The 25663-nt window shown below is 36.0% G+C and overlaps 2 protein-coding genes and 1 pseudogene across 2 annotated transcripts; all 3 read left to right on the top strand.

Annotated features, from left to right (window-relative positions):
* Positions 1-3515: 3515 nt before the first annotated feature.
* Positions 3516-5398, top strand: LOC126605163 (4-hydroxycoumarin synthase 1-like; annotated as a pseudogene).
* A 7326-nt stretch (positions 5399-12724) lies between these two features.
* LOC126605162 (3,5-dihydroxybiphenyl synthase) lies at positions 12725-14688 on the top strand. The gene is made up of 2 exons (XM_050272525.1): positions 12725-12982; positions 13377-14688. Exons 1-2 carry the CDS (start codon positions 12814-12816, stop codon positions 14378-14380), a joined length of 1173 nt encoding a protein of 390 aa, XP_050128482.1. The 5' UTR covers positions 12725-12813; the 3' UTR covers positions 14381-14688.
* Positions 14689-23002: 8314 nt separating this feature from the next.
* LOC126605164 (4-hydroxycoumarin synthase 2) lies at positions 23003-25382 on the top strand. Its single transcript, XM_050272526.1, has 2 exons — positions 23003-23258; positions 24048-25382. The coding sequence occupies exons 1-2, from the start codon at positions 23096-23098 to the stop codon at positions 25049-25051; spliced, it is 1167 nt and encodes a 388-aa protein (XP_050128483.1). The 5' UTR covers positions 23003-23095; the 3' UTR covers positions 25052-25382.
* The last annotated feature ends 281 nt before the right edge of the window (positions 25383-25663 follow it).

Raw genomic sequence — 25663 nt, 5'->3', positions numbered from 1 at the left:
AGAATCATTAAAAAACAACTGCTGTGAAAGGCGGTGTCCTTCAATCGATGTCGTTGTTGTTGTTGTTGTTGGGGTGGGTTGCCTCTTTTTTGGAACTTCGTATTCGGTTCTTCTTTGTTGTAGTGTACTTGGCTTTTTTGGATTGCTTTATTACCTTTTCTTATCTAATACAAGTTACTTCCTTTGACCAGAAAATAAAGAAACTTGCTTCCACAAATATATGATCATCTAGCTTTGTTTGACCAAATTTCCCTTTACTTAAATGCACAACATCGATTAGGGCAGGCCAAGGTGGATAGACTCGATGCGTCAACATTTCCTTTACTTAAATGCACACATCAATTGTCCAGTTTTAAATCAAAATTGAACCGTTAGGATTCTAAACTGCTAATATCGTTTAAAAGATTAACAGTTGGAATCGAATTTTATTTTTTTTAATTTTTGGAGAGTTTCCTTTGCTCTTATTCATCTCTCAATATATATTTCTCTAATATTTATAAATAAAGACTAAACTAGAAGCTAAATAAGATTAGTGCTTATCACCTCATATTATCCTTCGGACATTGTGGATATTCACATGTCCCCAACTCCTTGCCGTTTCTTTCTACCTCAATTCCACAAATATATGCAAATGTTCAAGTCTTTGCATCCATCCGATAGTCAGATTTGTCATCCGTACAACAATTTTGAATTTTCTCCCGTCGAATTGGTTTGTCTCTGTCTGTAGAGTCTTGGGTACATGCAACTTCGCACGGTCAACGTAGTTGCTTAAGGGATGATCTAATTCCACTTGCAGTTGGCCCGATGCAGGTGACATTGTACATCTCCCCACATTAATCAAATCCTAAATCCCTCCCTCCTACCGTGGCAGAAGAATAACTTATATGAATCAGGACGTGATGTGGTGATGAATCAATTTCATGTTAGTTCTTTTTCGACAGAATTTGTAAATTTATAAGTTGTGCAAGATGTATTTGAATTCTATATTAAGAATAGTTGAGAAGAATGATTCTTTAGAGATAGGTGCTTGCAAATCCTATTTTCTTAACGACACTCACCTAATTTAAACAATGAAATAAAACTCAAATTTCAAATAAGCCGCCATGTAAAAGGTAAGTGGCTTATTATTACAAAATAGACGGAAGGTCTTACAACACTACCCAAAAGGATAATTGGACTAATACTCCCGCATTTTTAATTCAATGTCTAAAGTTCTAGTTGGGCCAAAATTTAGAGGAACACTTACATGAAATGAATTCACTACCACATGACGTCTCAGTCTAATAATGCAATATCATGAATTCTCTCTAAAAATGTCTTAGTAATGCTGAATTAGAGTAAGCCACCGTTAATTGTCCAAGTAGTACATTTTTCTAGCTTATAATAACTTGAAAATTTGATGTAGGAATTTGTTTCCAATTCTTTTGGTCATATGTACATGAAAAGTCTTTCTTCTTGAAAACGTGCATGGAAGTTATTTCAATCTTTTTTTTTATCTTCTTGAAAACGTGCATTTTTTATAATTATAAAATATTGAATTATTTATCATAATACAATGGATGAACAAACAAAAAAACACAATCCAAAAACTCAATGTAAATATAACCATCAAAAGGTCCATCTGTGTAGTTCTGCTTAAAAAATATCACAAGGAATGAAAGAAAAAAAAATAAAAGAAAGTAGTAGGCCTTGATGAAAGACCATTCAAAAAGAAAAATTTACATGGGACAAAATTTTAAGATTGAAACCGTAACATCATGATAAGAGATATTTAGGCCATTTCCAACCGATCCGGTCAGAGGGTCATAGGGCTAAAAATAGCCTAAAATGACACGAAAACCGTCTCCAACCGAGGGTTAGGCCAAATGGCTCGTGGACCCCATCGGGCCAAAAACACCAAATCAGGCCAACCGGCTGGCCCAAAATTCAAATGATGACGCTAGTAGCCGTTGGATTTGAAATTTTTTTTTTCCGAACAAAATTTAAAAAAAAAAATTCTAATTTTTTCCTATAAATACCTAAGCTAGCCGTAGTTTTTAAGTTGTAGTTTTTAATATTTAAGTTGTAGTTTTTAAATTTAAGTTGTAGTTTTTAAATTTAAGTTGTTGTAGTCTTTAAATTGAAATAATAAATTATGTTTGGCCCATGGCCATTTGGCACCCTTGGTTCGAGATGGTTTTTGGTCACAAGGTTATGTTTGGCCTATGGCCATTTGGCCCCCTCGGTTGGAGATGGTATGAAATATGGCCTAACACTGTTCATTAAAATATAATTTCTTGGAGGGCTATAAGGCTAAAGAGAGCCCTATGGCCCTCCTTCAATTGGAGATGGCCTTAGTTCTAGCACTTAAACTACCATAATACATTGCCTCTAATTTCAAAGGGGACCTAAAATGTCCAATATATACGATATTATCTACACTAAAGGATATGAGAGAGGACTAAGTCGTAACATTGGCAGATCATAATAATTTGGTTAGATTTTTCGTTTTCACTTACTAGACTGTTATACTAAGTGGTGATATAATGAAAGCAATAACTATGTTAATTCTAACTTATTTTTCTAACCACCTTAACTCCACCACTCAAGGTGACCCTGAGAAGGTTTGGAAGTACGACTATTCGTGTATGTACAACTCCAGAAAACGAGCTAAAATACATGACAAAAGAGGTCCGTCTTCAATATTATGCATCTTAGTATTATGAGTATTTTAGCTGTTAAATTTGATTTTCATTATTGTTAGATTTTTTTTAATCCCATCCATTTATTTTACATATCACTAATTATACATACCATTGAGAAATAATTGTGACAAAAGAGAAAATAATATATCGAGAAGTTGATTCCAGAACTATTGTAGCTAGGTTTTTTTTTTTTTTTCCTAACTTATTTTGTAACCTTTTGGGGTGAGGTGCGAGCTATGTCCCGAGTAAATCAAGCAAGCTGAGATACAAAAAGTATTTTGTTATGTAAGCTGCTTGGGGTAGAACTAGATCTTCCATGTATATAACAGAACATAATGTTTTTTTCCCCAGGCCAAGAGATGTTAGAGGAAGCCTAATTTGGACGGACAATTTGTTACTGTTTGTGGTCTAAAATTTCAACTTCTACTTCCAACATAGTATGTTAATAAAAACTTAAAATAATATATTAACATGTGCATGGTACGTAAGATGGCTTCCTCATATATTGTCATATATATTTTATGTACCTTATTATATTGAGTTGAAACTTTCTATTGGACGAAACTGGGTAGTGGAAACTGTAAACTTACGTTGGGGTCGAAAGAGAAAATATCCTAACCTTGAAGATTCCAAATTTGGAGTGACTGATATGCTTACCGGAACCCTCTTTGCTGACTTTTTCAATGTGGTTAAGAGTCGACCCTCCACTAGAAATCACGAGTTGAATATTATGTGTGCATTAAAATATATCCTAACCTTGAAGATTCCACAAGTTAGTAGGATCTGTGATTGCTATATAAGGAATGCGGTATTGCCATTCATTTTATCGCAACCTTTCAACTTCTCCCTCTCTTTCAAGTTTCAACAAATCCCTACTCTAAATCTGCTCTTTAACTTCCTCAATGGCGCCTTCGGTTAAGAATCATGTAGAGCCTCCACATGCCAAAATCCTAGCCATTGGCACTGCAAATCCACCCAACGTCTACTACCAAAAAGACTATCCTGATTTCTTATTTCGAGTCACCAAAAATGAGCACAGAACAAATTTAAGAGAGAAGTTCGATCGCATTTGTAAGTATAATTTTTACAAACACTACTCCTGCACATTTATACTGCACATGCACGAGATTACCTTATATTTATATGTAGGAAGAAAACATATCATGCATGAAATTGTATGAAAGATTTTTGACCTCTCAATGAATTGACTTTGATCTTGAGTTGTAAAATCCAACTCTACCAAATTATGAGCTAAAATGAATCACATCCCAGACTCAACACGCCACACGACATGTTCATTTCAAAAGATACATTGTTATTAACGGAAGAAAATAGTCACTTTAGACATGTTACACTAATTAAATTGTGGCATCTCGGTCCAATAGTACATTATCATATGTGAGTTTTTCTTCAAATTATATTGTATTAGTTGATGCACAAGGATATAAAACATGTCCTAACTTAATTACTAATTAACAGGTGAGAAGTCAAAAACAAGAAAGCGCTACTTGTATCTAACATAAGAGATTCTAAATGCTAACCCGAGCATATATACCTATGGAGCCCCATCACTCGATGTGCGCCAAGACATGTTGAACCCTGAGGTCCCAAAGCTAGGGCAACAAGCAGCACTAAAAGCCATCAAAGAGTGGGGCCAGCCCATCTCAAAGATCACCCACCTCATCTTTTGCACAGCTTTTTGCGTTGACATGCCAGGTGCCGACTTCCAATTGGTTAAGCTCCTCGGCCTTAACCCATCCGTCACCAGAACCATGATCTATGAAGCTGGTTGCTATGCTGGTGCGACTGTCCTCCGCCTGGCCAAGGACTTCACAGAGAACAATGAGGGTGCACGCGTCCTTGTGGTGTGCACCGAGATCACGACCGGTTTTTCCACGGACTCACTGACACCCACCTTGACATACTGGTGGGCCAGGCTCTTTTTGCTGACGGAGCATCTGCTGTGATAGTTGGGGCTAATCCAGAGCCTAAAATTGAGAGGCCGCTGTTTGAAATCGTGGCATGCAGGCAGACGATCATACCTAACTCAGAGCATGGTGTAGTGGCCAACATTCGTGAAATGGGGTTTAATTATTATTTATCGGGAGAAGTCCCCAAATTTGTTGGTGGAAGTGTTGTGGATTTTCTGACTAAAACTTTTGAAAAGGTTGACGGAAAGAATAAGGACTGGAACTCCTTGTTTTTCAGTGTGCACCCTGGTGGGCCTGCCATTGTAGACCAGGTGGAGGAGCAATTGGGTTTGAAGGAAGGGAAGCTTAGGGCTACAAGGCATGTGTTGAGTGAGTATGGCAACATGGGAGCTCCATCGGTGCACTTTATTTTGGATGAGATGAGAAATAAGTCGATTGGGGAAGGCAAAGCCACAACTGGTGAAGGTTTAGAATGGGGTGTCGTGATTGGAATCGGACCGGGACTCACTGTCGAGACAGTCATACTGCGTAGTGAATCTATTACATACTAAATACTTGTATGGAACGGTGTACACTGATTGTGTATGCGAGAGAGTATAATTTGGAGAGCTTTGTTTGTTCCTCTTTTTTTTATGCAGTCTGTTGCTTTGTCTGTTCCTGCTTTTTCTGTCCATGTTTACGTCTGTTAAAAAAAAATGTCTGTTGCTTCGCTGGGCGTTTTGTCCCCTCGTTATCCAAAGTGTACTATTAACCCCAAATAATAAGAGATGGTTTTTTGTTTTATTGATCATCCTCCAGAGAACCTCATTTCTCATATAGACTTTGGTATTTTTTTTTCCAAATCTCAAAAAAAAAAAAAAAAATGTTTCATGTAAATAATAAAAGATGGGGTTTTGTAATTGCTTCGAGTTTCATGAGAAATATTCATACATCATTGTAAGAGCAATGTTCCAACCAACGGTTTGTCTTATTAAGGTCTTCCACATTAGTTTATAAAAATTAGACAACTTGAGTTTAATACTTATAATAGTATTGTTATACTTTGAGTTTAATAACTATGAGAATCCAAAGCTGTTGAGTCCATGACCGAATTTTTTAGATAAGTACGTGTTCCGATTAGTCTTACTTCAACCCTAAAAATTATGGTCTCACAAAACACTTTTTGAATTTATTCCTACATTAGTTACAATTACAAAGCCACTATACACGTTACAAGCAAATAAAAAAGCTTTACATTTTAATTTTCATATCAACATAAATGCTATAATAATATAATTTAAGGTAATTTAGGGAACTCGAAAAATATTAAATATGACAAACAGTCTCAAATAGGTAATTTGCTTAGGTGGAGCCTAGTCATAAGGCATTCGTTAGAAAAATATGTTATGATGTAAAGAAAATTAAGTTTTTTTTTTTGAACAAACGATGTTATCGACACTAAGACCATCTCCAACCCTTGGGTTAAAATTTAAAATTTTTAACCCAAATACAGTTTTTCTCCTCCAATCCTTCTAGGTTAAATTTTTAGCCCGAGATTATTAAAAAATAAATTTAGGATAGTTTTTTTTTAAAGTAACTTTAAAAAAAAAAATTATGTAGACTATACTAATTTAATTTTATGAACATTTAACCTAAAAATATTTAGATTCCGATAAATATTGAAAAATCACTTAACCAACACCGTAAAAGTCGTGGAACAATATAAAAGAACATGAAACACATAAAAGAATTTTTTATAATTACTTTAGCAGTTGGATTTAAATTTGGACGTTAGATTTTTTTTTACCATTGAATTTGATCATATTAGATCTTAGTTGTTGGATTCAATGAATTAATAAATATAAAACTACAAAAAATACACATATATAGTGGGCCAACCCTACTAACCTGGGGAAATCCTGGGCTAAACTTGCCCTGGAAGTGGTTTTGGGTTAAAACTCATATTATGTCCTAAGGGATGGAGTAAGTTGGGGTAAGTTTAGAACATAAAATTGGAGTTTTACTCCAAGGGTTGGAGTAGGTGTATGGGGGAGGGGGTGGACTTAGCCTCACAATGGGCTAGCAATAATGTGGTTCAAACTCGCGTTTGGCGAGAATCGCACCTAAGACCTCCCATTACAAGTGATGAGGATACCACTAGACAGTAGGTGAATTTGAACCACATTATTGCTAGCCCATTGTGAGGCTTAGCTCGCTCCCTCATAATGTAGATAATATCGTTTAAAAAAAATAAAAATAAAAAAACCTGATCAAGAATATTTTTGCAAAAAAATGTGGAATAATAGGGTCAAATTACTATTAACTATTAATTAATTTGGGAATGTTTTTGCTCATCACTCTTAAGTGATGGTAATGCTTATCGTTATATGAGTTTAAATTTAGAGATCTGTTGCCACTTAGTACTATAATCTAATAGTATTCCTCTTCACTTGTATTTGAGAGGTCTTAGGTTCGGATCTCATGGATGACGAATTTGATACCAAATTAGGTTGCCCATTGTGTGGTTTAGCTGAACTCCCCCTTCACTTAGCGTAAAATATATCGTCGTGCTAAAAAAATCGAGATTTGTATAGTAATCTCAAAATTTAAACTCATCCAATGGTAATGAGTAGGGGGTGAGCATTACCACCACTTTAGGGTGGTGACAAAAAAGGGGAATATTTTTGCTCACCACCTTATTTACCACCATTAGATAAGTTTACATTTTAGATCAATATAGTAAATAAACACAAATCTCAAAATTTAAACTCATCCAACAATGATAAATAGAGTAATAAGCATTACTGCCACATGAAGTGGTGAGCAAAAATACACTGTAATTAATTTGTAAACTCACACAAAGGATAGTAAAATTTTTAGAACATGTTTAGTATCCTACTAAAAAAAATTATAATTCTTAAAACCAACTTGGAAGAACCTTAACAACAGTAAGCCACCGTGAAAACTCTTTAAAGTCTCACATGGACTGAAATAAAGAAAAAAAGGAGTAAGCCACCGTGAAAGACCGTAGAAAAAGAAAAAAAAAAGGGACATTTTAAGCTAAAGAACATAACAATATGATAAGAGAAATATAGTGGCAGCACCTTGAACCTACCATTTTCAATATGGACTCACTGTACCTACAATTGGTTTTGATATTCTTTGTTGTCATATATTTCAAAAAAGGCAACTTCCAAGAATGGCAAGCACTTAGATAGGTATACTATTTATATAAATTAGAAAATTAACCTAGTGAGATGCTTTACGTTATCAGAACTACGATATTTTATACCGACATAAAATAGATGTTATCTTATATGCATGCAATGCATGTAGTCAAACAAACGGTGCATGAATAAGTCAAAGTAAGATACATATGAGACTATGAAATCATATTGTGAGGTGGAGAGTGCAATTTGTGCTGTCGTGGTGTGTATGGAGAAACTGTCTACTGCTTGACGTGTTTAATATTTGGTTGGTGGAGAAATTTTTTTAGCTATTGAGATAACAAATCAGCGGTGTATCAATCCTTCGTGTTGTAATAAGAGTAAACGGCATGATTAATATATCCAACTTCTAGGCTTAAAAAAATATGTGTTATGATTTAAGCAAAAATAGTAACACGTAAAATAATAATACCAAATGAAATAGTAACATCACATGGTTGTACCTATTTTTTACTTCGTCAATGTTATTTTGGGTACCATATAATTTTATTTTGTGTGTTTAATTGCTTTATCATTTTAGAGCAATTCCACCCCTAAGGACTTTGCGCCAGCACCCAACGCATTTATCCACTCAAATGAACAGTAACAGACTCCAATGATCAGTAATAGGCCAAGGCATCTCCACCTCTAAAAAAATGCGCTGGCACCTAGTGAAAAAATGCGCTGGCACAAACGATCTCCATCCCTACAAAATGCGCTGGCACCCAACCCATTTAAAATATTTTTAAATTTTGTCTAAAAGAATAAAAAAATAAAATAGTTTTAATTTCGGATAGGATTTTTAACCAATCTCGTCACGCCACATGTCATTATCTGAACGTACTATTTTGTGAATAGATTTCCGCTAAGATTTTCAACCAATCCCGACACGCCACGTGTCACTTCCGTTTTACAATAATTTAGCCAAGATTTCAATAAGATTTTCAACCAATCACGTCATGCCATGTGTCATTATCTGAATGTACTATTTTGTGGATAGATTTCCGATAATATTTTCGACCAATCCCGACACGCCACGTGTCACTTCCGGTTTACAATAATTTAGCCAAGATTTCGATAAGATTTTCAACCAATCACGTAGTGCCACGTGGCATTGTCCAGAACTTCATCCTTTCTTTTTTTGTCCATATAAACCCTACATCCCTACATCCATCCTCACACCAAGCTCAATCCTTCTTTTTAGCTCAGAATCCTTGTTCATCGTTTTCAAATCTTGAGTTCTTATTACAATGTCTTCTTCAAGAAGGGTGTATAAACAGTTGCAGGAGCAACAACAAAGGTTGTTGGCACAACAGGTAGAATTTTACCGACCTTGAAGACCTTGACTAGTTCTGGCGTTTTCTTCATGTACATCGCAAAATGCTTTCGTAATTTTACTCCACATTTCTCGCTTATCCATCTCATTACCCGTAATTGGGTCATGAGTAGTGTGAACCCAACATTCACACAACGTAATATCTTCAATGAGCTTCCACGAAGACATTTTTTTCTCTTAAAGTGTAGAAAATATTGAAATGTAGATAGTATAGAAAGTGTAGAAAATATTGAAATGTGGTGTAAAGGTGGAAGATGAGGGTTAGGTATTTATAGGAAAAAATTTAACATTTTTCAAAATTTTCTATATTTTTTAATAATTTTTCTGTATTTTTTTAATAATTTTTAATGAATTTTAATATAGTTAATTAATTTGGACCGTTGGATTTGAAAAATATTCAAATCCAAGAGACAGGGAGTTGCCACGTGGCCAACGATTATTTCTGACCGTTGGGCCTTTTTTTTTTTTTTACTTTTTTGTGAAAAAAAAACGTGGACCATTGATCTTTGATCCGACGGTATATTTTAAAAGTAAAATTTAAATTTTTTTACCGTTGGAAATCCAACGGTCTAGAAAACTAGCCGTTGGAAATCCAACGGCACAAAGGGAGCCACGTCGCCAACTCGGGGGGGAACTGAGTGCGCCTGCACGCGGGCCCGCCCTCTGAAATCTTGTCGGGCACTCGCGCTAGCGCCTCCGTGAAGCGCACGCGCTAGGCAAACTGCCCAGCTTCTTGCTCAGTCTCGTTTGGGCTGGGCCAAAGCCCAGCTCGGGCTGGGTACCAGTCAAGTTGAGGGGGTGGACTTGGTTGACAGGGTGCTGGCCTTGTTTTTGTGCTGGGTCCTGGGCAAATTCCACTGGGGTGGAATTGCTCTTAGATAGAATTAAAACATTAACCTAGTTTAATCATTCTTAACTCAATTTTCCAACCACTTTCACTTCACCAATCCAGCTGCCCTAGAAAGAGTTAGGAGTACGACTATTCATTTTGCATATGTACATAGGATTATCATCACCGAAGAAAATACCAACCTAGTTTAATAATTCTTAACTCATTTTTCCAACTACATGCACTTCACCAATCTAGCTGACCCTGGGAAGGGTTAGGAGTACCACTAATCATTTTTTATATGTAACCCAGACCAAAAAATTGTTATTGTGGATCGACAATTTGTTGCTGTTGTAGTCCAAAACCTCAACTTCTCTAATATTGTATGTTTAAACTTAAAATATTACATTAACATGGAATACGTAAGAAGATGCCTTCCTACTTCCTTATTACATTGTAGCTGTATTGTCATATTTTTATATTTTTCATATTTATTTATAAATATGCTGACCCTGGGAAGGGTTAGGAGTACTACTAATCATTTTTTATATGTAACCCAGACCAAAAAATTGTTATTGTGGATCGACAATTTGTTGCTGCTGTAGTCCAAAACCTCAACTTCTCTAATATTGTATGTTTAAACTTAAAATATTACATTAACATTGAATACGTAAGAAGATGCCTTCCTACTTCCTTATTACACGTAGCTGTATTGTCATATTTTTATATTTTTCATATTTATTTATAAATATGCTGACCCTGGGAAGGGTTAGGAGTACCACTAATCATTTTTTATATGTAATCCAGACCAAAAAATTGTTACTGTGGATCGACAATTTGTTGCTGTTGTAGTCCAAAACCTCAACTTCTCTAATACTGTATGTTTAAACTTAAAATATTACACTAACATGGAATAAGTAAGAAGATGCCTTCCTAGTTCCTTGTTACATTGTAGCTGTATTGTCATATTTTTATATTTTTCATATTTATTTATAAATATGCTGACCCTGGGAAGGGTTAGGAGTACCACTAATCATTTTTTATATGTAACCCAGACCAAAAAATTGTTATTGTGGATCGACAATTTGTTGCTGTTGTAGTCCAAAACCTCAACTTTGTCTAATATTGTATGTTTAAACTTAAAATTAATAAGAAGATGCCTTCCTAGTTCCTTATTACATTGTAGCTGTATTGTCATATTTTTATATTTTTCATATTTATTTATAAATATATACAATTCAACAAGATACTCTTTTATCTTAAATTCAATTACAATAATATGTATTTCACTATATTTTTTTTTAATGCAACGATGTATTTACTTATGAGGTGAATGGAAGAGAGTATTTTACTACTTTATTTGTTTTTTAATGCAACGATATGTTTACTTTAAGGGTGGGTGGAGGAAGAGTAATGATATTCATATCATGTTTTTGTACCACATTTTCATACCACCTTAAGTGGCATTTGATGTGGATAGCCATATCATTTGAATTAATCAGATTTTTAAATTTAGTTCATTATTTAATAAACTAATAATTAAGAAAAATTAGTTGATTAAATGATGATTGTAGTATACGAGGAGTCTTTCTCCTTCATTTCCTTGGGTTTTGCAAATTTTTCAAATGATGTGGCTGTCCACATCAGATGCCACCTAATGTGTTATAAAAATGTGATATAAAAACATGGTATGAATAACATTACTCGTGGAGGAAAGCATTTCACTATATTTGAGTTGAAACTTTTTTTTTTTGGCACAAAATTAGATAGTTGAAACGTTGCGAATGAAATAGGGGAGAGAAAGGATGAGAGGCTACAATACTTATAAGTATTTAGTACAATCACCAATAGGTAATTACTTATTGTGGTGAATAAGTTTTTGCTCAAAGATAGAGATGTGCTTCATTATTAATGTAGATAATATCGTTTATATATATATATATATATATATATATAATTTTTTTTAATCTTTTAATCTTTTAATTAAATCGTAATTTGTAAACAAAGCATGCAGAAAACCCTAGCAACCCACCTTCCCGCGGTCAACGATGTACTTCCAAGCACATTGGCCAACGCCAACCCATCAGCCGCCTTCCTCATCCCCTGTCTCTGGTGTCACCACTTGCCGGCGACTACTCTCTCCCTCTCTCTTACAATCCCTTGATTTGGCACAATGTCATTTCCTAATGGTACTTGGGTTGGTGGGATCGGGGTTGGTGGCTAACGGTTGGGTTGGGGATGAGAAGCAGAAGAAAGACTCTCTAAATTATTTTTTAGAATAAATCATATTATTTAAAATAAAATATAAACTAAAGTGTTAACTCATTAAATTTAGTGATGCAGCATTTACATGACATCTCGCAAATCATGTAAAGGTGATCAAAATAAAATGGTCACCGTACTCTTTAAAGATTGCAAAGCGAAATGCTAATGAGACTTTTTCAAAATGAAACTTTCTCAAGGTGAGATTGTCTATGAACTCTCTTTTACCTTAAAATTTAATGTTAATTCACGTGCCACATTATAAAACATTAGGCAAAAAATATGAATTGACAGATAGTACATGAAGAATCTCACTTTTGAGAAAGTTTAACATTTATCTAGCACAAAATTGGCGGAAATATATTCAACCTTTCAAAATCTCATGTATGTTCCGCAGCCTTAATTGGTGTGAAAATATATGTGCATTAAAATATCCTAAACTTTGAAGATTCCACAAGTTAGTAGCATCTCTGATTGCTATAAAAGGAAAGGGGTAGTGCCATTCATTTTATTGGAACCTTTCGACTCCCCCTCTCTTTCTAGTTTCAACAAATCCCTACTCTATATCTGCTCTTCAACTTGCCCAATGGCGCCTTTGGTTAAGAATCATGGAGAGCCTCAACATGCCAAAATCCTAGCCATTGGCACTGCAAATCCACCAAACGTCTACTACCAAAAAGACTATCCTGATTTCTTGTTTCGAGTCACCAAAAATGAGCACAGAACAGATTTAAGAGAGAAGTTTGATCGCATTTGTAAGTATATTTTTTACAAGTAATACATACTAATAAAACATATCATGTATGCAATCATATGAAAGATCTTTTACCTCTCAATGAATTGACTTTGATCTTGAGTTGTAAGTACTCTAACTCTATCATATTATGAGGTTAGAGTGAATCACATCCCAAACCCAACGTGCCACAGGACGTGTTCATTTCAAAATATGTATTGTTATTATCACAAGCAAGTAGTCATTCTAGACATATTTAACTAAATATATATATGTATTTTGTACAAGAAATTGTGACGTTCCAATCCAATAATACGATGCCATGTGTAAGTTTTTTTTTTCCAAATGACATTGTATTATTTGATGCATAAGGATGAGGATATAAAATATATCCTAACTTATTTACTAATTAACAGGTGAGAAATCAAGAACTAGAAAGCGTTACTTGCATCTAACAGAAGAGATTCTAAAGGCTAACCCAAGCATATATACCTATGGTGCCCCATCACTCGATGTGCGCCAAGACATGTTGAACCCTGAGGTCCCAAAGCTAGGGCAACAAGCAGCACTGAAAGCCATCAAAGAGTGGGGCCAACCCATCTCAAAGATCACCCACCTCATCTTTTGCACAGCTTCCTGTGTTGACATGCCAGGTGCCGACTTCCAATTGGTCAAGCTCCTCGGTCTTAACCCATCTGTCACTAGAACCATGATCTACGAAGCTGGTTGCTATGCTGGTGCAACTGTCCTCCGTCTAGCCAAGGACTTCGCAGAGAACAACGAGGGTGCACGGGTCCTTGTGGTGTGCGCTGAGATCACGACCGTGTTCTTCCACGGACTCACTGACACCCACTTGGACATATTGGTGGGCCAGGCTCTTTTTGCTGACGGAGCATCTGCTGTGATAGTTGGGGCCAATCCAGAGCCTAAAATTGAGAGGCCACTGTTTGAAATCGTGGCATGCAGGCAGACAATCATACCTAACTCAGAGCATGGTGTGGTGGCCAACATTCGTGAAATGGGGTTTACTTATTATTTATCAGGAGAAGTCCCCAAATTTGTTGGTGGAAATGTTGTGGATTTTCTTACTAAAACTTTTGAAAAAGTTGACGGAAAGAATAAGGACTGGAACTCCTTGTTTTTCAGTGTGCACCCTGGTGGACCCGCCATTGTAGACCAGGTGGAGGAGCAATTGGGTTTGAAGGAAGGGAAGCTTAGGGCAACAAGGCATGTGTTGAGTGAGTATGGCAACATGGGAGCTCCATCTGTGCACTTTATTTTGGATGATATGAGAAAGAAGTCGATTGAGGAAGGCAAATCCACAACTGGTGAAGGTTTGGAATGGGGTGTCGTGATTGGAATCGGACCAGGACTCACTGTTGAGACAGCCGTACTACGCAGTGAATCTATTACATGCTAAAAACCTACATGGAACGGTTCATGAATACACCAATTATGTATGCGCGAGAGTATGACACAACCGGTGTATACACCGACTCAGTTTTCTCCCCTACTTGTCAGATGATCAGACTATATTGGGACTAATTAATTAATATGCATCTGGAAATAAAAAAATTAATTCATATGCATAACAATAAAAGTTGGAGGGCTTTGTTATTTCCTTTTTTTCCTATGTTGTATGTCTGTTGCTTTGCTGGGGTTTTGTCCCTTGACCCTTATTCCAAAGTGTAATATTAACCCCAAATAATAAGAGATGGTTTTTTGCTTGATGGATTATTTTTCAGAGAACCACATTTCTCATATAGACTTTGGGGTTTTTTTTTAAATCTCAAAATATGTTATCTTTCATGTAAATAATAAGAGATGGTTTTGTATTTGTTTCGAGTTTCATGCGAAATATGCATACATTATTGTAAGAATAATGTTTGAACTGAGGGTTTGTCTATTAAGGTCCTTCACACTAGTTTATAAAAAACAAACAGTTTGAGTTTGATACTTATAACACTATTATATATTAGTGTGAGTTCAATAACTGTAAGAGCCATACTATTTTACAAAATGTAGAACCCACTAGGTTATAAATATCACACTTAAATTTTCCATCCCACTGTAGAAATCATTATTTATGAGTTCAATATATTTGATCACACTTACTTTTTACGACCTAATAGTTGGTCCTCCATTTGCAGGTCCTTAGTATTATTCAAACAAAATACAAAAATTCATAATTGGTCCATTTACCATTCTCTACTTATATTCCCAATTCAAATTTTAACATGTCGACTCCACTAATTAAATATTTAAAGTTTATAAAACTATATTTATCTTTCCATCTATACCCTTAATTTACAATCAAGGACTTTGTATTGACTGCCTTAAATAGTTTCTGACCACATTACACACTCTCTATTAGATTTAAGACATTCGATTTTCGGATTAAAGCAATCCAGAAGGATGTGGTATAACCGCCTTGGCAAGTATTTGATTAGTCAGGATGTGTGAATAACAAGTTATGCTTTTGCGTATTCATTAAGGAGTCATATTCCGGATTTGCAATTGTTGCAGTCTATGTCGATGATCTGGATCTCATTGGGACTCCTTAAGAGTTTGAGAAAATTGTCACACACCTAAAGCCGAAATTTGAGATGAAAGATTTCGGGTAAACTAGATATTTTCTTGGTCTGGAGATAAAGCATTATTCGGATGGTATATTGGCCCACTAATTGAGCTACAACCAAAAGGTGTTGCACTGCATTAATGAAGTTAAAGTGAAGCCTTCAAGTACTCTCATGGGCTAAATTTCCTTACCTAAGTGCAAACAAAGCTTTATTGTACTTGACTCAATGCATTAGACCAGACATCTCATTTGTTGTTAATCTTTTGACAAGATACAACAATGTACCCATACATAGACACTAGACATATGTTAAATACATCATACGTTACCTTAGGGGTACAATGGATATGTGCTTATTCTATCCCCACACATCGCCGATCATCCAACCTCCCTCATCCTTGAAATGATGTCATCCTTGTTGGTTATGCTGACATTGGTTATTTATCTGACTCATATAAGACACATTCTCAAGCAATTTATGTCTTTACCATTGGAGATACCACAATATCTTGGAGATTAACTAAACAAGAGTTAGTTACTGTGTCTTCAAATCACATTGAGATTCATGCTTTACATGAAGCATCGCGTGAATGCTTTTAGTTGAGGGGTGTGACTGGCCACGTAAGAACCTCATGTGATTTTTCTTCCATTATTGATGATCCCGCAACGAGTTATGAAGACAACGTTGCATATATCAACTAATTACAGAAAAGATACATCAAAGGCGACAATACCAAGCATATTGCTCCGAAGTTTTTTCTTCACTCATCAGCAACAACATCTAAATAACGAAGTTAAGTAGATCTGATGCCAAGACAATCTTGCTGGCCTATTCACGAAGTCATTGCCGAATTATACTTTTTAGAAACTTGCTCATGGAATTAGATTGTGTAAACTTTCAAATTTGCATTATTGGTAGTTATCTTAGGGAGTTTTGTCAAACTCAATGAGAGAATCCTGAAGTATACTCTAATGATCTTAACGTAATCTTTTCCTACAATTAAGAGCACTTTTTTCCATAGGGTATTTAATAACCCGATGAGGTTTTAATGAGGCACTTACACTCGGTTGTCCATACCCTTGCATGCATTAAGGTACCGTTTGGTACGTGGGACGGGACGGGAAGGAACGGGATGAGTCGTTCCGTCCCACGTTTGGTGCGCCTAAAAACTATGGAACGGGTTGTCTCATGGGACGAAATTTGGCTGATTTTTCGTTCCACCTCTTCCCCCTAGAACGACCCGTTCCACATCCGTGGAACACAAATTTATAACATTTTATGACAAAATTTCTCCTTATCTTTTTCAATATTTACATCATCTATTCCGTCTCGTCCCGTCCCGTCCTGTTCCGTTCCGTCCCGTCCCGTCCCGTTCCATCCCGTCTGCGTACCAAACACTACCCCAGGTCATCCTAAAGATGTGAAACGTTGACATAACTCATTTTTCTCCTTAAGACCCATTGTATTACCTAGCAAGATTTTTGTGAGACTTTTCTTTTGATATGCACCCCCTACTATGAGACCCGTAGTAGCAATTATTGCAACAACTACTTTTTAAGTTGTAAACACTTAAGGGGGAGTGTTATGAACATAATTATTAATTAGGAATGTGATTGTGTAAACGTCAAGTAGAATTTCAATAGGATTTTTACATCAAATTCTCATAGGTTTGTATTATTTGCAAAGCAAGAAAAATCATCATGATTAATATAAACTAGCATATGGGCACACACAAAGTGTGTGAGAAATTTTTTTATTTTTGTTTTTGAAATAGAAGGAGAGATGAAGAGAGTGATGGCGTGTTTACATAAGGGGAAAGGATATGGCGGAATGGGAGTCATTCTTCATTCCTGATTATTCCTTCGTTTACCAACTTAAGTTGAATGCACAGTTCTGCGGGCCCCACGTAAAATCAGGAATTCAATTCCTGATATTGCCAGAATTGGATTACCTGGACGAAGGTAGTATTTGGATTCCGAGGAGAAGGCTTCATCCGGAATCAAATCATTCTTCCCAAAATGCCCTTCACCTTCAGTACTCCTTTCCATCGCTCATGCACTTCACCTTCATCGTTTGCGCCACACCTTCCATCTCCCCGTGTAGCCATGCCTTACTCCTCTGCCACTGTCTCACAAAACCCAAACCCCAGATAATAAACCCATAAATCCAGTGAAGAAATCACTCAAAACCTAGAAAATCTTGAAATTGAAATACTTGGCAGGTAGGAGGGGTGGTGATTATGGGGAGGTTGAGTGGGAAAGATGAAAGTGAGGGGGTAAAGGGGAAAGAGGAGTTTTTACCTTCTGTTGGGGAAGATGAAAGCGAGGGTGGTGATTATGAGAGTCTGTTTGCTTGACTCACCGCCTCACCATTTCCAGCATATAAACAACTCCCTCTCTCTCCCATTTTAACTCTTCACTCTAATCAAATTAATAAAAATAACTAATGAAAATATTATTAAAAAAATATGGGAAAGAAATAAAACAAAAAGAATAAGGGCATTTTAGTAATCATATTAATTTCTATTCCGATTCAGGTGAATTAGTAAACAACTTATATGAATTTCGTTTCATTTTTACTTCGATTCCAGAACATTTAAATAAACAGCTTCAACAGGAATCCAATTTTGACTCCTCCTCAATCCAATTCCTCCTCAATTCAATTCCTCCTTAATCCAATTCCTCTATTTTGATTACGGTTACGTAAGCGCGCGCCCTGATAGAGAATGTGGGAGTAGTTTAGAGATTTGTTAGGATTACTTGTAGGTGAGGCTTTGAAGAAAAAAAACAACAAAATTTGGTTGAGTGAAATTACATTTCTGCCCCATATTTCTTATTCATATTCTATTTTAATTAGAGAGTTAAACTAGTAATTTCATAGGATTTTGATTGACAATAAGTGTTTTATTAATTAGTAGTGATTAGTAGAGATAAAGGTATAAAACAAAGAGATGAATACGATTCTCATACACATAATACATTCTCTCTTTCTATCATTCCCTCTCTCTCACCCACTTTTTAAATTAGTTTCACAACGTAGGTAAAATTTTTCTTGTGTTGCTCGAGGTCAAAAAAAAAATCCTAAGACCGGACCTCTATTCAACAAGGAATATTTTAACAATTTTCCTTCTTAAACTTTTGCATATATATCCTCTTCTATTTATTTTTTCTTTATGCATGACTCTGCCTTTCAATGAGATTTGGGTTGGTGGTCATGACTTGCGAGGCAAATTGTTTGTTTTGTTTGATCAAATATTAAATTTTTATCATACAAGAAAAGAATATAATGTTTTTGACTAAGCAGACTAGAAGAGAGATAGCCATATTTGCCCGTTGTTGTCCACAGTACATTCATCTGGTTAACAATTTGAAGAATTGGTGTACATTACATATGAATGTATTTTTGTCAAATGTACATGAAAGTCTTTGTTTAATTATTTCAAAACGTGCTGGAAGTTTTAGTACAGCCACTGCTTTTGCATCAGAACCAAAAATTGCATCGACGATTGACTGAAATGAAGAAAGAAAAATAAAAGAGTAAGCCACCGGGAAAGGCCGTTGAAAAAGAAAATCAAAACGAGACGTTTCAAACTAAAGACCATAACAATATGATAAGAGAAATTTAGTGCCAGCACTCTAAACCTACCGTTTTCAATATGGACTGTACCTACTACAATTGGTTTTAATATTCATTATGGTCATATATTTCAAAATAAGGTAACTTCCAAAAATGCCAAGCACCTATATATTTATATAAATTAGAAAATTAACAAACAGTAGTAAGATGTCACTTAGTGCTACGGTCTAGTGGTATTCCTTTTCACTTTCTTAGGTTCGAATCTCGTGAATGATGAATTCGATATCAAATTAGGTTGCTCATCGTATGGCTTAACCGAACTCCCACTCCTCTTAGTGTAAAAATATCAATGTACTCAAAAAAAAAAAACAATAATAAGATGCATTACGTTATCAGAACGGCGCTATTCTATACTGATATAAAAAGAGATGTTATCTTATATGCATGCATGTAGTGGTACAAACGGTAGCTGAATAAGTCAAAGTAAAATTATACATATGATGGCGGACTATGGAATCACATTGTAAGGCGGGGAGTGCAATTTGTGGTGTCGTGGTGCTTCATGCGATTATAATATTTAGTTGGTGGATAAATTTTTATGGTTATTGGAATATCTAATCAGGCCTCGTATTATTTTATGTGCCATAATAAGAATCAACGATATGCATGATTAATATACTTAACTCTTAGACTTAAATAAATAAAAAATACTTTATGATTTGAGTGAAATGGTAACATCGATCCACATGTTATGAATTAAACAAAATAATAACACCAAGTGAAATAGTGACATCACATAGCCATACTTAATGTGTTTAACATCCCTGCCCGGGCCTCACCACATCCCGGGCTCGACTCTGCTGTAACACGATATTGTCCGCTTTGGACCCCGACCATGCCCTCACGATTTTGTTTCTGGAGACCCACACGAGAACTTCCCAATGAGTCACCCATCATGGGATTGCTCTTGCGCGAACTCGCTCAACTTCGGAGTTCTAATGGAACCCAAAACCAGTGAGCTCCCAAAAAGCCTCGTGCTACGTAGAGATGAGAATATACATATAAGGCTTACAGGATCCACTCCCCTGGACCCCCTTAGGGGGTTCCATCGGAACTCCGAATTTAAGCGAGTTCGCGCGAGAGCAATCCCATGATGGGTGACCCACTGGGAAGTTCTCGTGTGAGTTCCTAGAAAGTCTCGTGCTAGGTAGAGATGAGAATATACATAGATGTGGGATGTTACAATGACATATCTACTTAAAGGGGTGGATAGAAGAAAGTATACAATTTTTTTTATGCAACGATATATATTCACTTTAAGGGTGGGTGGAGGAAATTATTTCACTATATTGAGTTTAATTTTTTTCTATTTTTGCACGAAATTAGGTACTTGAAACGTTGGTAGTGAAATAGACGAGAAAAAGTGTGAAATTAACTACAATACTTACAAGTATTTAATACTAAAACATCTCACAGTTAGTTATTGTCCTGAATAAGTTTGCTTAAAGAAACAAATAAAAACAAATAGAGATGTGCTTCATTACAAGTTGAAAGAGGACCGCGTTCCTTTTTCAAGATAAAAATGCTAGAGCTACAATTTTTTTTTTTTTTTTTTTTTTACCAAAATATATTATCTACACTAAAAGGAACGTGGTGGGTTAGGTCTCAGAAGAGCTAGCAATAATGTGATTCAAATTCGTTTTTGACAAAAATCGAACCTAAGACATCTCCTTTACAAGTGAAGAAAAATACATTTAGACCGTAATACTAAGTAGCAGGGCTATCATCTTTTTAAACCATAATTATAAATCATCTATGAGGCATGGGAAGTCATTTTTATGTGATTAAATTTGTTTTAATTTTTTAATCGCAATTTCTAAACAAAGCGTGGAAAACCCTAGCACCAACCTTCCTGCCATTTACGATGTCCCCAACAACCTTGGCCAATCCATCGGATGGGAACTCGCTCCTCTCTTTTTCCCTCCCCTCCCTCCCCTTCTCTCATAGTTTTTTTTCTTCCTTCTCTCTTTACTTTTTTCTTCGTTCTCTGTTTACTAGATGAAATCATGAGCATTCAAACAAGGGGAGAGGGAAGGAGAGGAATAAAAAAAAAAGGAGAAAATCCTTGTTCCAACCCATCAGCTGCCTTCCTCTTACCCTCTGTCGCCGGCGTCAGCCCTTGCAGGCTACTCTCTCTCTTGCAGTCCCTCGATTTGACGTAATGTTATTTCCTCATGATACATGGGTTGGTGTTCAGTCTAAAAAATCCCTAGGCATTTTCAATTATTTAAAACCTAGACTATCTAATGAGAGAGTAACAAATGGAAGTGATAAGGAACATAGCGTTAAGAGAAAAAGGCACCAAAGTGGTTCACCGGGGAGATCGATTACGATGGGGATGGGGGTGGGTGGCTGACGGGGTTGGAGATGAAACTAGAAGCAAGACTTGTTGGAATAAATTATATATGTTAACTTAAAATAAAATACATATTAAAGTATTGCCTCATTAATTTTAATGATGTGACATTTTATTTTTAAACAGAAGTTATTATCTATACTAAGAAAATATGAGAATGGGTTAAGCTTCACAATGGATTAGTAATAATAAGGTTCAAATTGACATTTGGCGATAATCGAACCTAAAACCTTTCACTTGCAAGTGAAGAAGAATATCACTAGACTATAATGACATTTACATGTAATATACGGTGGTTAAAATAAAGTGTTCTCCTTATCATTAATCAACCTTTCAAAGTCTCAAGAAATTCTTAAGAGTTCCTAGCACTTCTGTTATGTGGTGTTCTCGCCAATAGAAAGTTGATACTTAAATTTTTTTTCTTTCTTTTTAATTAAATAAATTTAGATGTTAACTTCTCACACGTAGGAAACAACACCTAAAACAAGTGCAGGGAACTCCTCAAAATTTCTCCAAAGTCTCATGTTTGTTCCGCAGCCTTTGGTGCGAAAGTAATTCATTTTGTTACAATGCAAAGCCTTTGAACTTTGGCCTATTATTGTCCATAAAAAAAAACCTTGGCCTATTTTTTACCATAATTTATTTTCTCACTCACTCAAAATAATTCATATGATAACTTAAAGAATTGTTGCTAGTCGTAATAAGAAAAAGTCATCTAACTCTTGTTCATTTTTTTTTTTCACTCTGGAGGAGTGGATAGTGATGTTTTGAAATGTCAAGAGCACTTCATAATCACAATAAAAAAAAATTAGAGCAATGAATCATGAAGTTTAACCTAATTAGAGTGTGAGTTCTTGAACTTGTAAAACAGTAAAACAATAATCATTTTCATCAAACTCTATTAAATATTCCGTTCAAATCGGTTGCAGATTCCAGAGGAGCACCGTGAGCTTGAATCCAAAGATTTCCACCAACCCCTTCCACATGTGGAGAGATTTTGCAGTGCGACCGTCACACGGAATGATACACCACGTGTCGTTATATAAATAGTGAGATATGTGTGTTAAAATGTTAATATCTTAAAAAATAATATTTCCCACCACTTACATAAAAACACGTGGTGTACCATCCGTGTTCCCATTACAACTAAAAATTTCTCTCACATGTGAGTACAACCATTTTGTCGTATAGACAAACACACATATATATGTATGATAGAATCAAAACATATTTTATAATACTATAAAATTAATTATAAATAGACGCCAACATATTCTAAAAAAAAATAAAAAAAAATAAAAACATTGAATTACGTGCGTGTATACAAAAGTTTGAAACTTTCAAATTGTAACATGTTGGACCCTCCCAAGAGAAATAATGAATTGTATAGTATTTATGTGCATTTTAAAATATCCTAACCTTGAAGATTCCACAAGTTAGTAGGTTCTCTAATTGCTATATAAGGAATGGGGTAGTGCCATTCATTTTATCGCAACCTTTCAATTCCCCTCTCTTTTCAAGTTTCAACAAATCCCTACTTTATATCTGCTCTTTAACTAGCTTAATGGCGCCTTTGGTTAAGAATGAGCCTCAACATGCCAAAATCCTAGCCATTGGCACTGCAAATCCACCCAACGTCTACCACCAAAAGGATTATCCTGATTTCTTGTTTCGAGTTACCAAAAATGAGCACAGAACAGATTTAAGAGAGAAGTTCGATCGCATTTGTAAGTGTACTTTTTACTACTCGTGCACATATATAATGAGCATCCACCAGGTTACCTTATATTTTATGACTAATAAAACATATCATGCATGAAATCATATGAAAGATTTTTACCTCTCAATGAATTGACTTTGATCTTGAGTTGTAAACTCCAACTCTATCATATTATGAGGTTAAAATGGATGATATCCCAAACCCAAGGCGCCACACGGCGTGTTTATTTCAAAGCATACTGTTATTAGCACAAGAAAATAGTCATCTTGGACATGTGAAAGATATATACATATATATATATATGCACTGGCGGATCCATTAAGGGGCATGAGGGGTCAGCTGACCCCCCGAATTTCGATGAACCTCCATAGATACCTTAGGTGTTGACCCACCGAACTTCGGTGAATGTCCATGAATACCTTGAGTGTTGCCATTTTGAAGATTAAAGTTGGCTTCATACTTGCCCTCCAACCGACTTCAGACCTACCAAAACCTGATAAATGTTCGTGAATATCTTGGGAATTGCCCCTTGCATACATTAACATGTCTGTAGTATGCATTTTCAAATGACTTCAAGCCTACAAAAACTCGATGAAATGGCAATATGCATGCTATTTCTGGTATAAAAAAATTTGCGCGCTACGCGCTATTCTTACTGACCCCCTTAATATTATTTCCTGGATCCGCCATTGTATATATGTGCATTTTTTTTGTTGCAGGTTTTCTTCAGATTACATTGTATTATTTGATGAAGAATGATATAAAGCATATCCTAACTTAATTTACTAATTAATAGGTGAGAAATCAAGAACAAAGAAGCGCTACTTGCATCTAACAGAAGAGATGTTGAAAGCTAACCCAAACATATACACCTATGGAGCCCCATCACTCGATGTGCGCCAAGACATTTGTAACATTGAGGTCCCAAAGCTAGGGCAAGAAGCAGCATTGAAAGCCATCAAAGAGTGGGGCCAGCCCATTTCAAAAATCACCCACCTCATCTTTTGCACAGCTTCTTGCGTTGACATGCCAGGTTGTGACTTCCAATTAATCAAGCTCCTCGGCCTTGATCCATCCGTCACCAGAACCATGATCTATGAAGCTGGCTGCTATGCTGGTGCGACAGTCCTCCGCATGGCCAAAGACTTCGCAGAGAACAATAAGGGCGCACGAGTCCTTGTGGTGTGCGCCGAGATCACGACCGTGTTTTTCCACGGACTCACTGACACCCACCTTGACATATTGGTGGGTCAAGCTCTTTTTGCTGACGGAGCATCTGCTGTGATAGTTGGGGCCAATCCAGAGCGTGAAATTGAGAGGCCACTATTTGAAATCGTGGCTTGTAGGCAAACGATCCTACCAAACTCAGAGCATGGTGTGGTGGCCAACATTCGTGAAATGGGGTTTAATTATTATTTATCAGGAGATGTCCCCAAATTCGTTGGTGGAAATGTTGTGGATTTTATGACTAAAACTTTTGAAAAGGTAGATGGGAAGAAAAAGGACTGGAACTCCTTGTTTTTCAGTGTGCACCCTGGTGGACCTGCCATTGTAGACCAGGTGGAGGAGAAATTGGGTTTGAAGGAAGGGAAGCTTAGGGCAACAAGGCATGTGTTGAGTGAGTATGGCAACATGGGAGCTCCAACTGTGCACTTTATTTTGGATGAGATGAGAAATAAGTCGATTGAGGAAGGCAAAACCACTACTGGTGAAGGTTTGGAATGGGGTGTCGTGATTGGAATCGGACCGGGACTCACTGTCGAGACAGCCGTGCTGCGTAGTGAATCTATTAGATGCTAAATACTTGCATGAAACGATTCATACATTGGTTATGCATTTCATGTGATGAGATAAGAGTACTGCATGACCAGTGTATAGACACCCCTGCTGCAACTGATCGAGTTTTCTTCCAGTCAAATAAGTATTTCACGATCACAGTTATTGCGATTATTTCAGTTTATATACATAAGAATAATAGTCTTTGGATTAGAGGGCCCAGATATGTACGGCTAGTCCATAGACTTTGTTTTTCATATAATCAATAAGACTCTGTTGTATTTGGTTTGGAGTACATGCAAATATGCATGCATTATTGTAAGATTTTGAGACATTAACAAAAGAAATTAAGGTATCCGTTTTGTTGCAAGCTCCAAGACCCGGGATCATAAGAAGCATATTAATAAACTATTATGAAGTAAAATGGTTGATAAGGTCGCAAGGGTTTGTCTTATTAAGCTGAGAAATCTGGAATCTTTATCAATTAACTGGTCCCTAGAGTATTATAGTAACAGAAAACAAGTTAAGGTTACGATCTATTTCTGGTGCACTTATTGTCTCAATGAGGGAGGGTCAAACATAGATTAGATTGTTTGGCCAAGAACGAGAAAATTTTCAGTGTACTTTAAATATGAT

The sequence above is a fragment of the Malus sylvestris genome, chromosome 15 (assembly GCF_916048215.2).
Source record: "Malus sylvestris chromosome 15, drMalSylv7.2, whole genome shotgun sequence".
Lineage (NCBI taxonomy): Eukaryota > Viridiplantae > Streptophyta > Magnoliopsida > Rosales > Rosaceae > Malus > Malus sylvestris.
Note: the sequence above shows the minus strand (reverse complement) of the source record. Positions and strands in the feature narration are given on the sequence as shown.

Coding starts and splice junctions, on each gene's coding strand:
- LOC126605162 (XM_050272525.1), top strand. CDS start 12,814: ATGGCGCCTTTGGTTAAGAATCATGGAGAGCCTCAACATGCCAAAATC. Junction 12,983..13,376: donor AGAGAAGTTTGATCGCATTT/GTAAGTATATTT, acceptor ACTAATTAACAG/GTGAGAAATCAAGAACTAGA.
- LOC126605164 (XM_050272526.1), top strand. CDS start 23,096: ATGGCGCCTTTGGTTAAGAATGAGCCTCAACATGCCAAAATCCTAGCC. Junction 23,259..24,047: donor AGAGAAGTTCGATCGCATTT/GTAAGTGTACTT, acceptor ACTAATTAATAG/GTGAGAAATCAAGAACAAAG.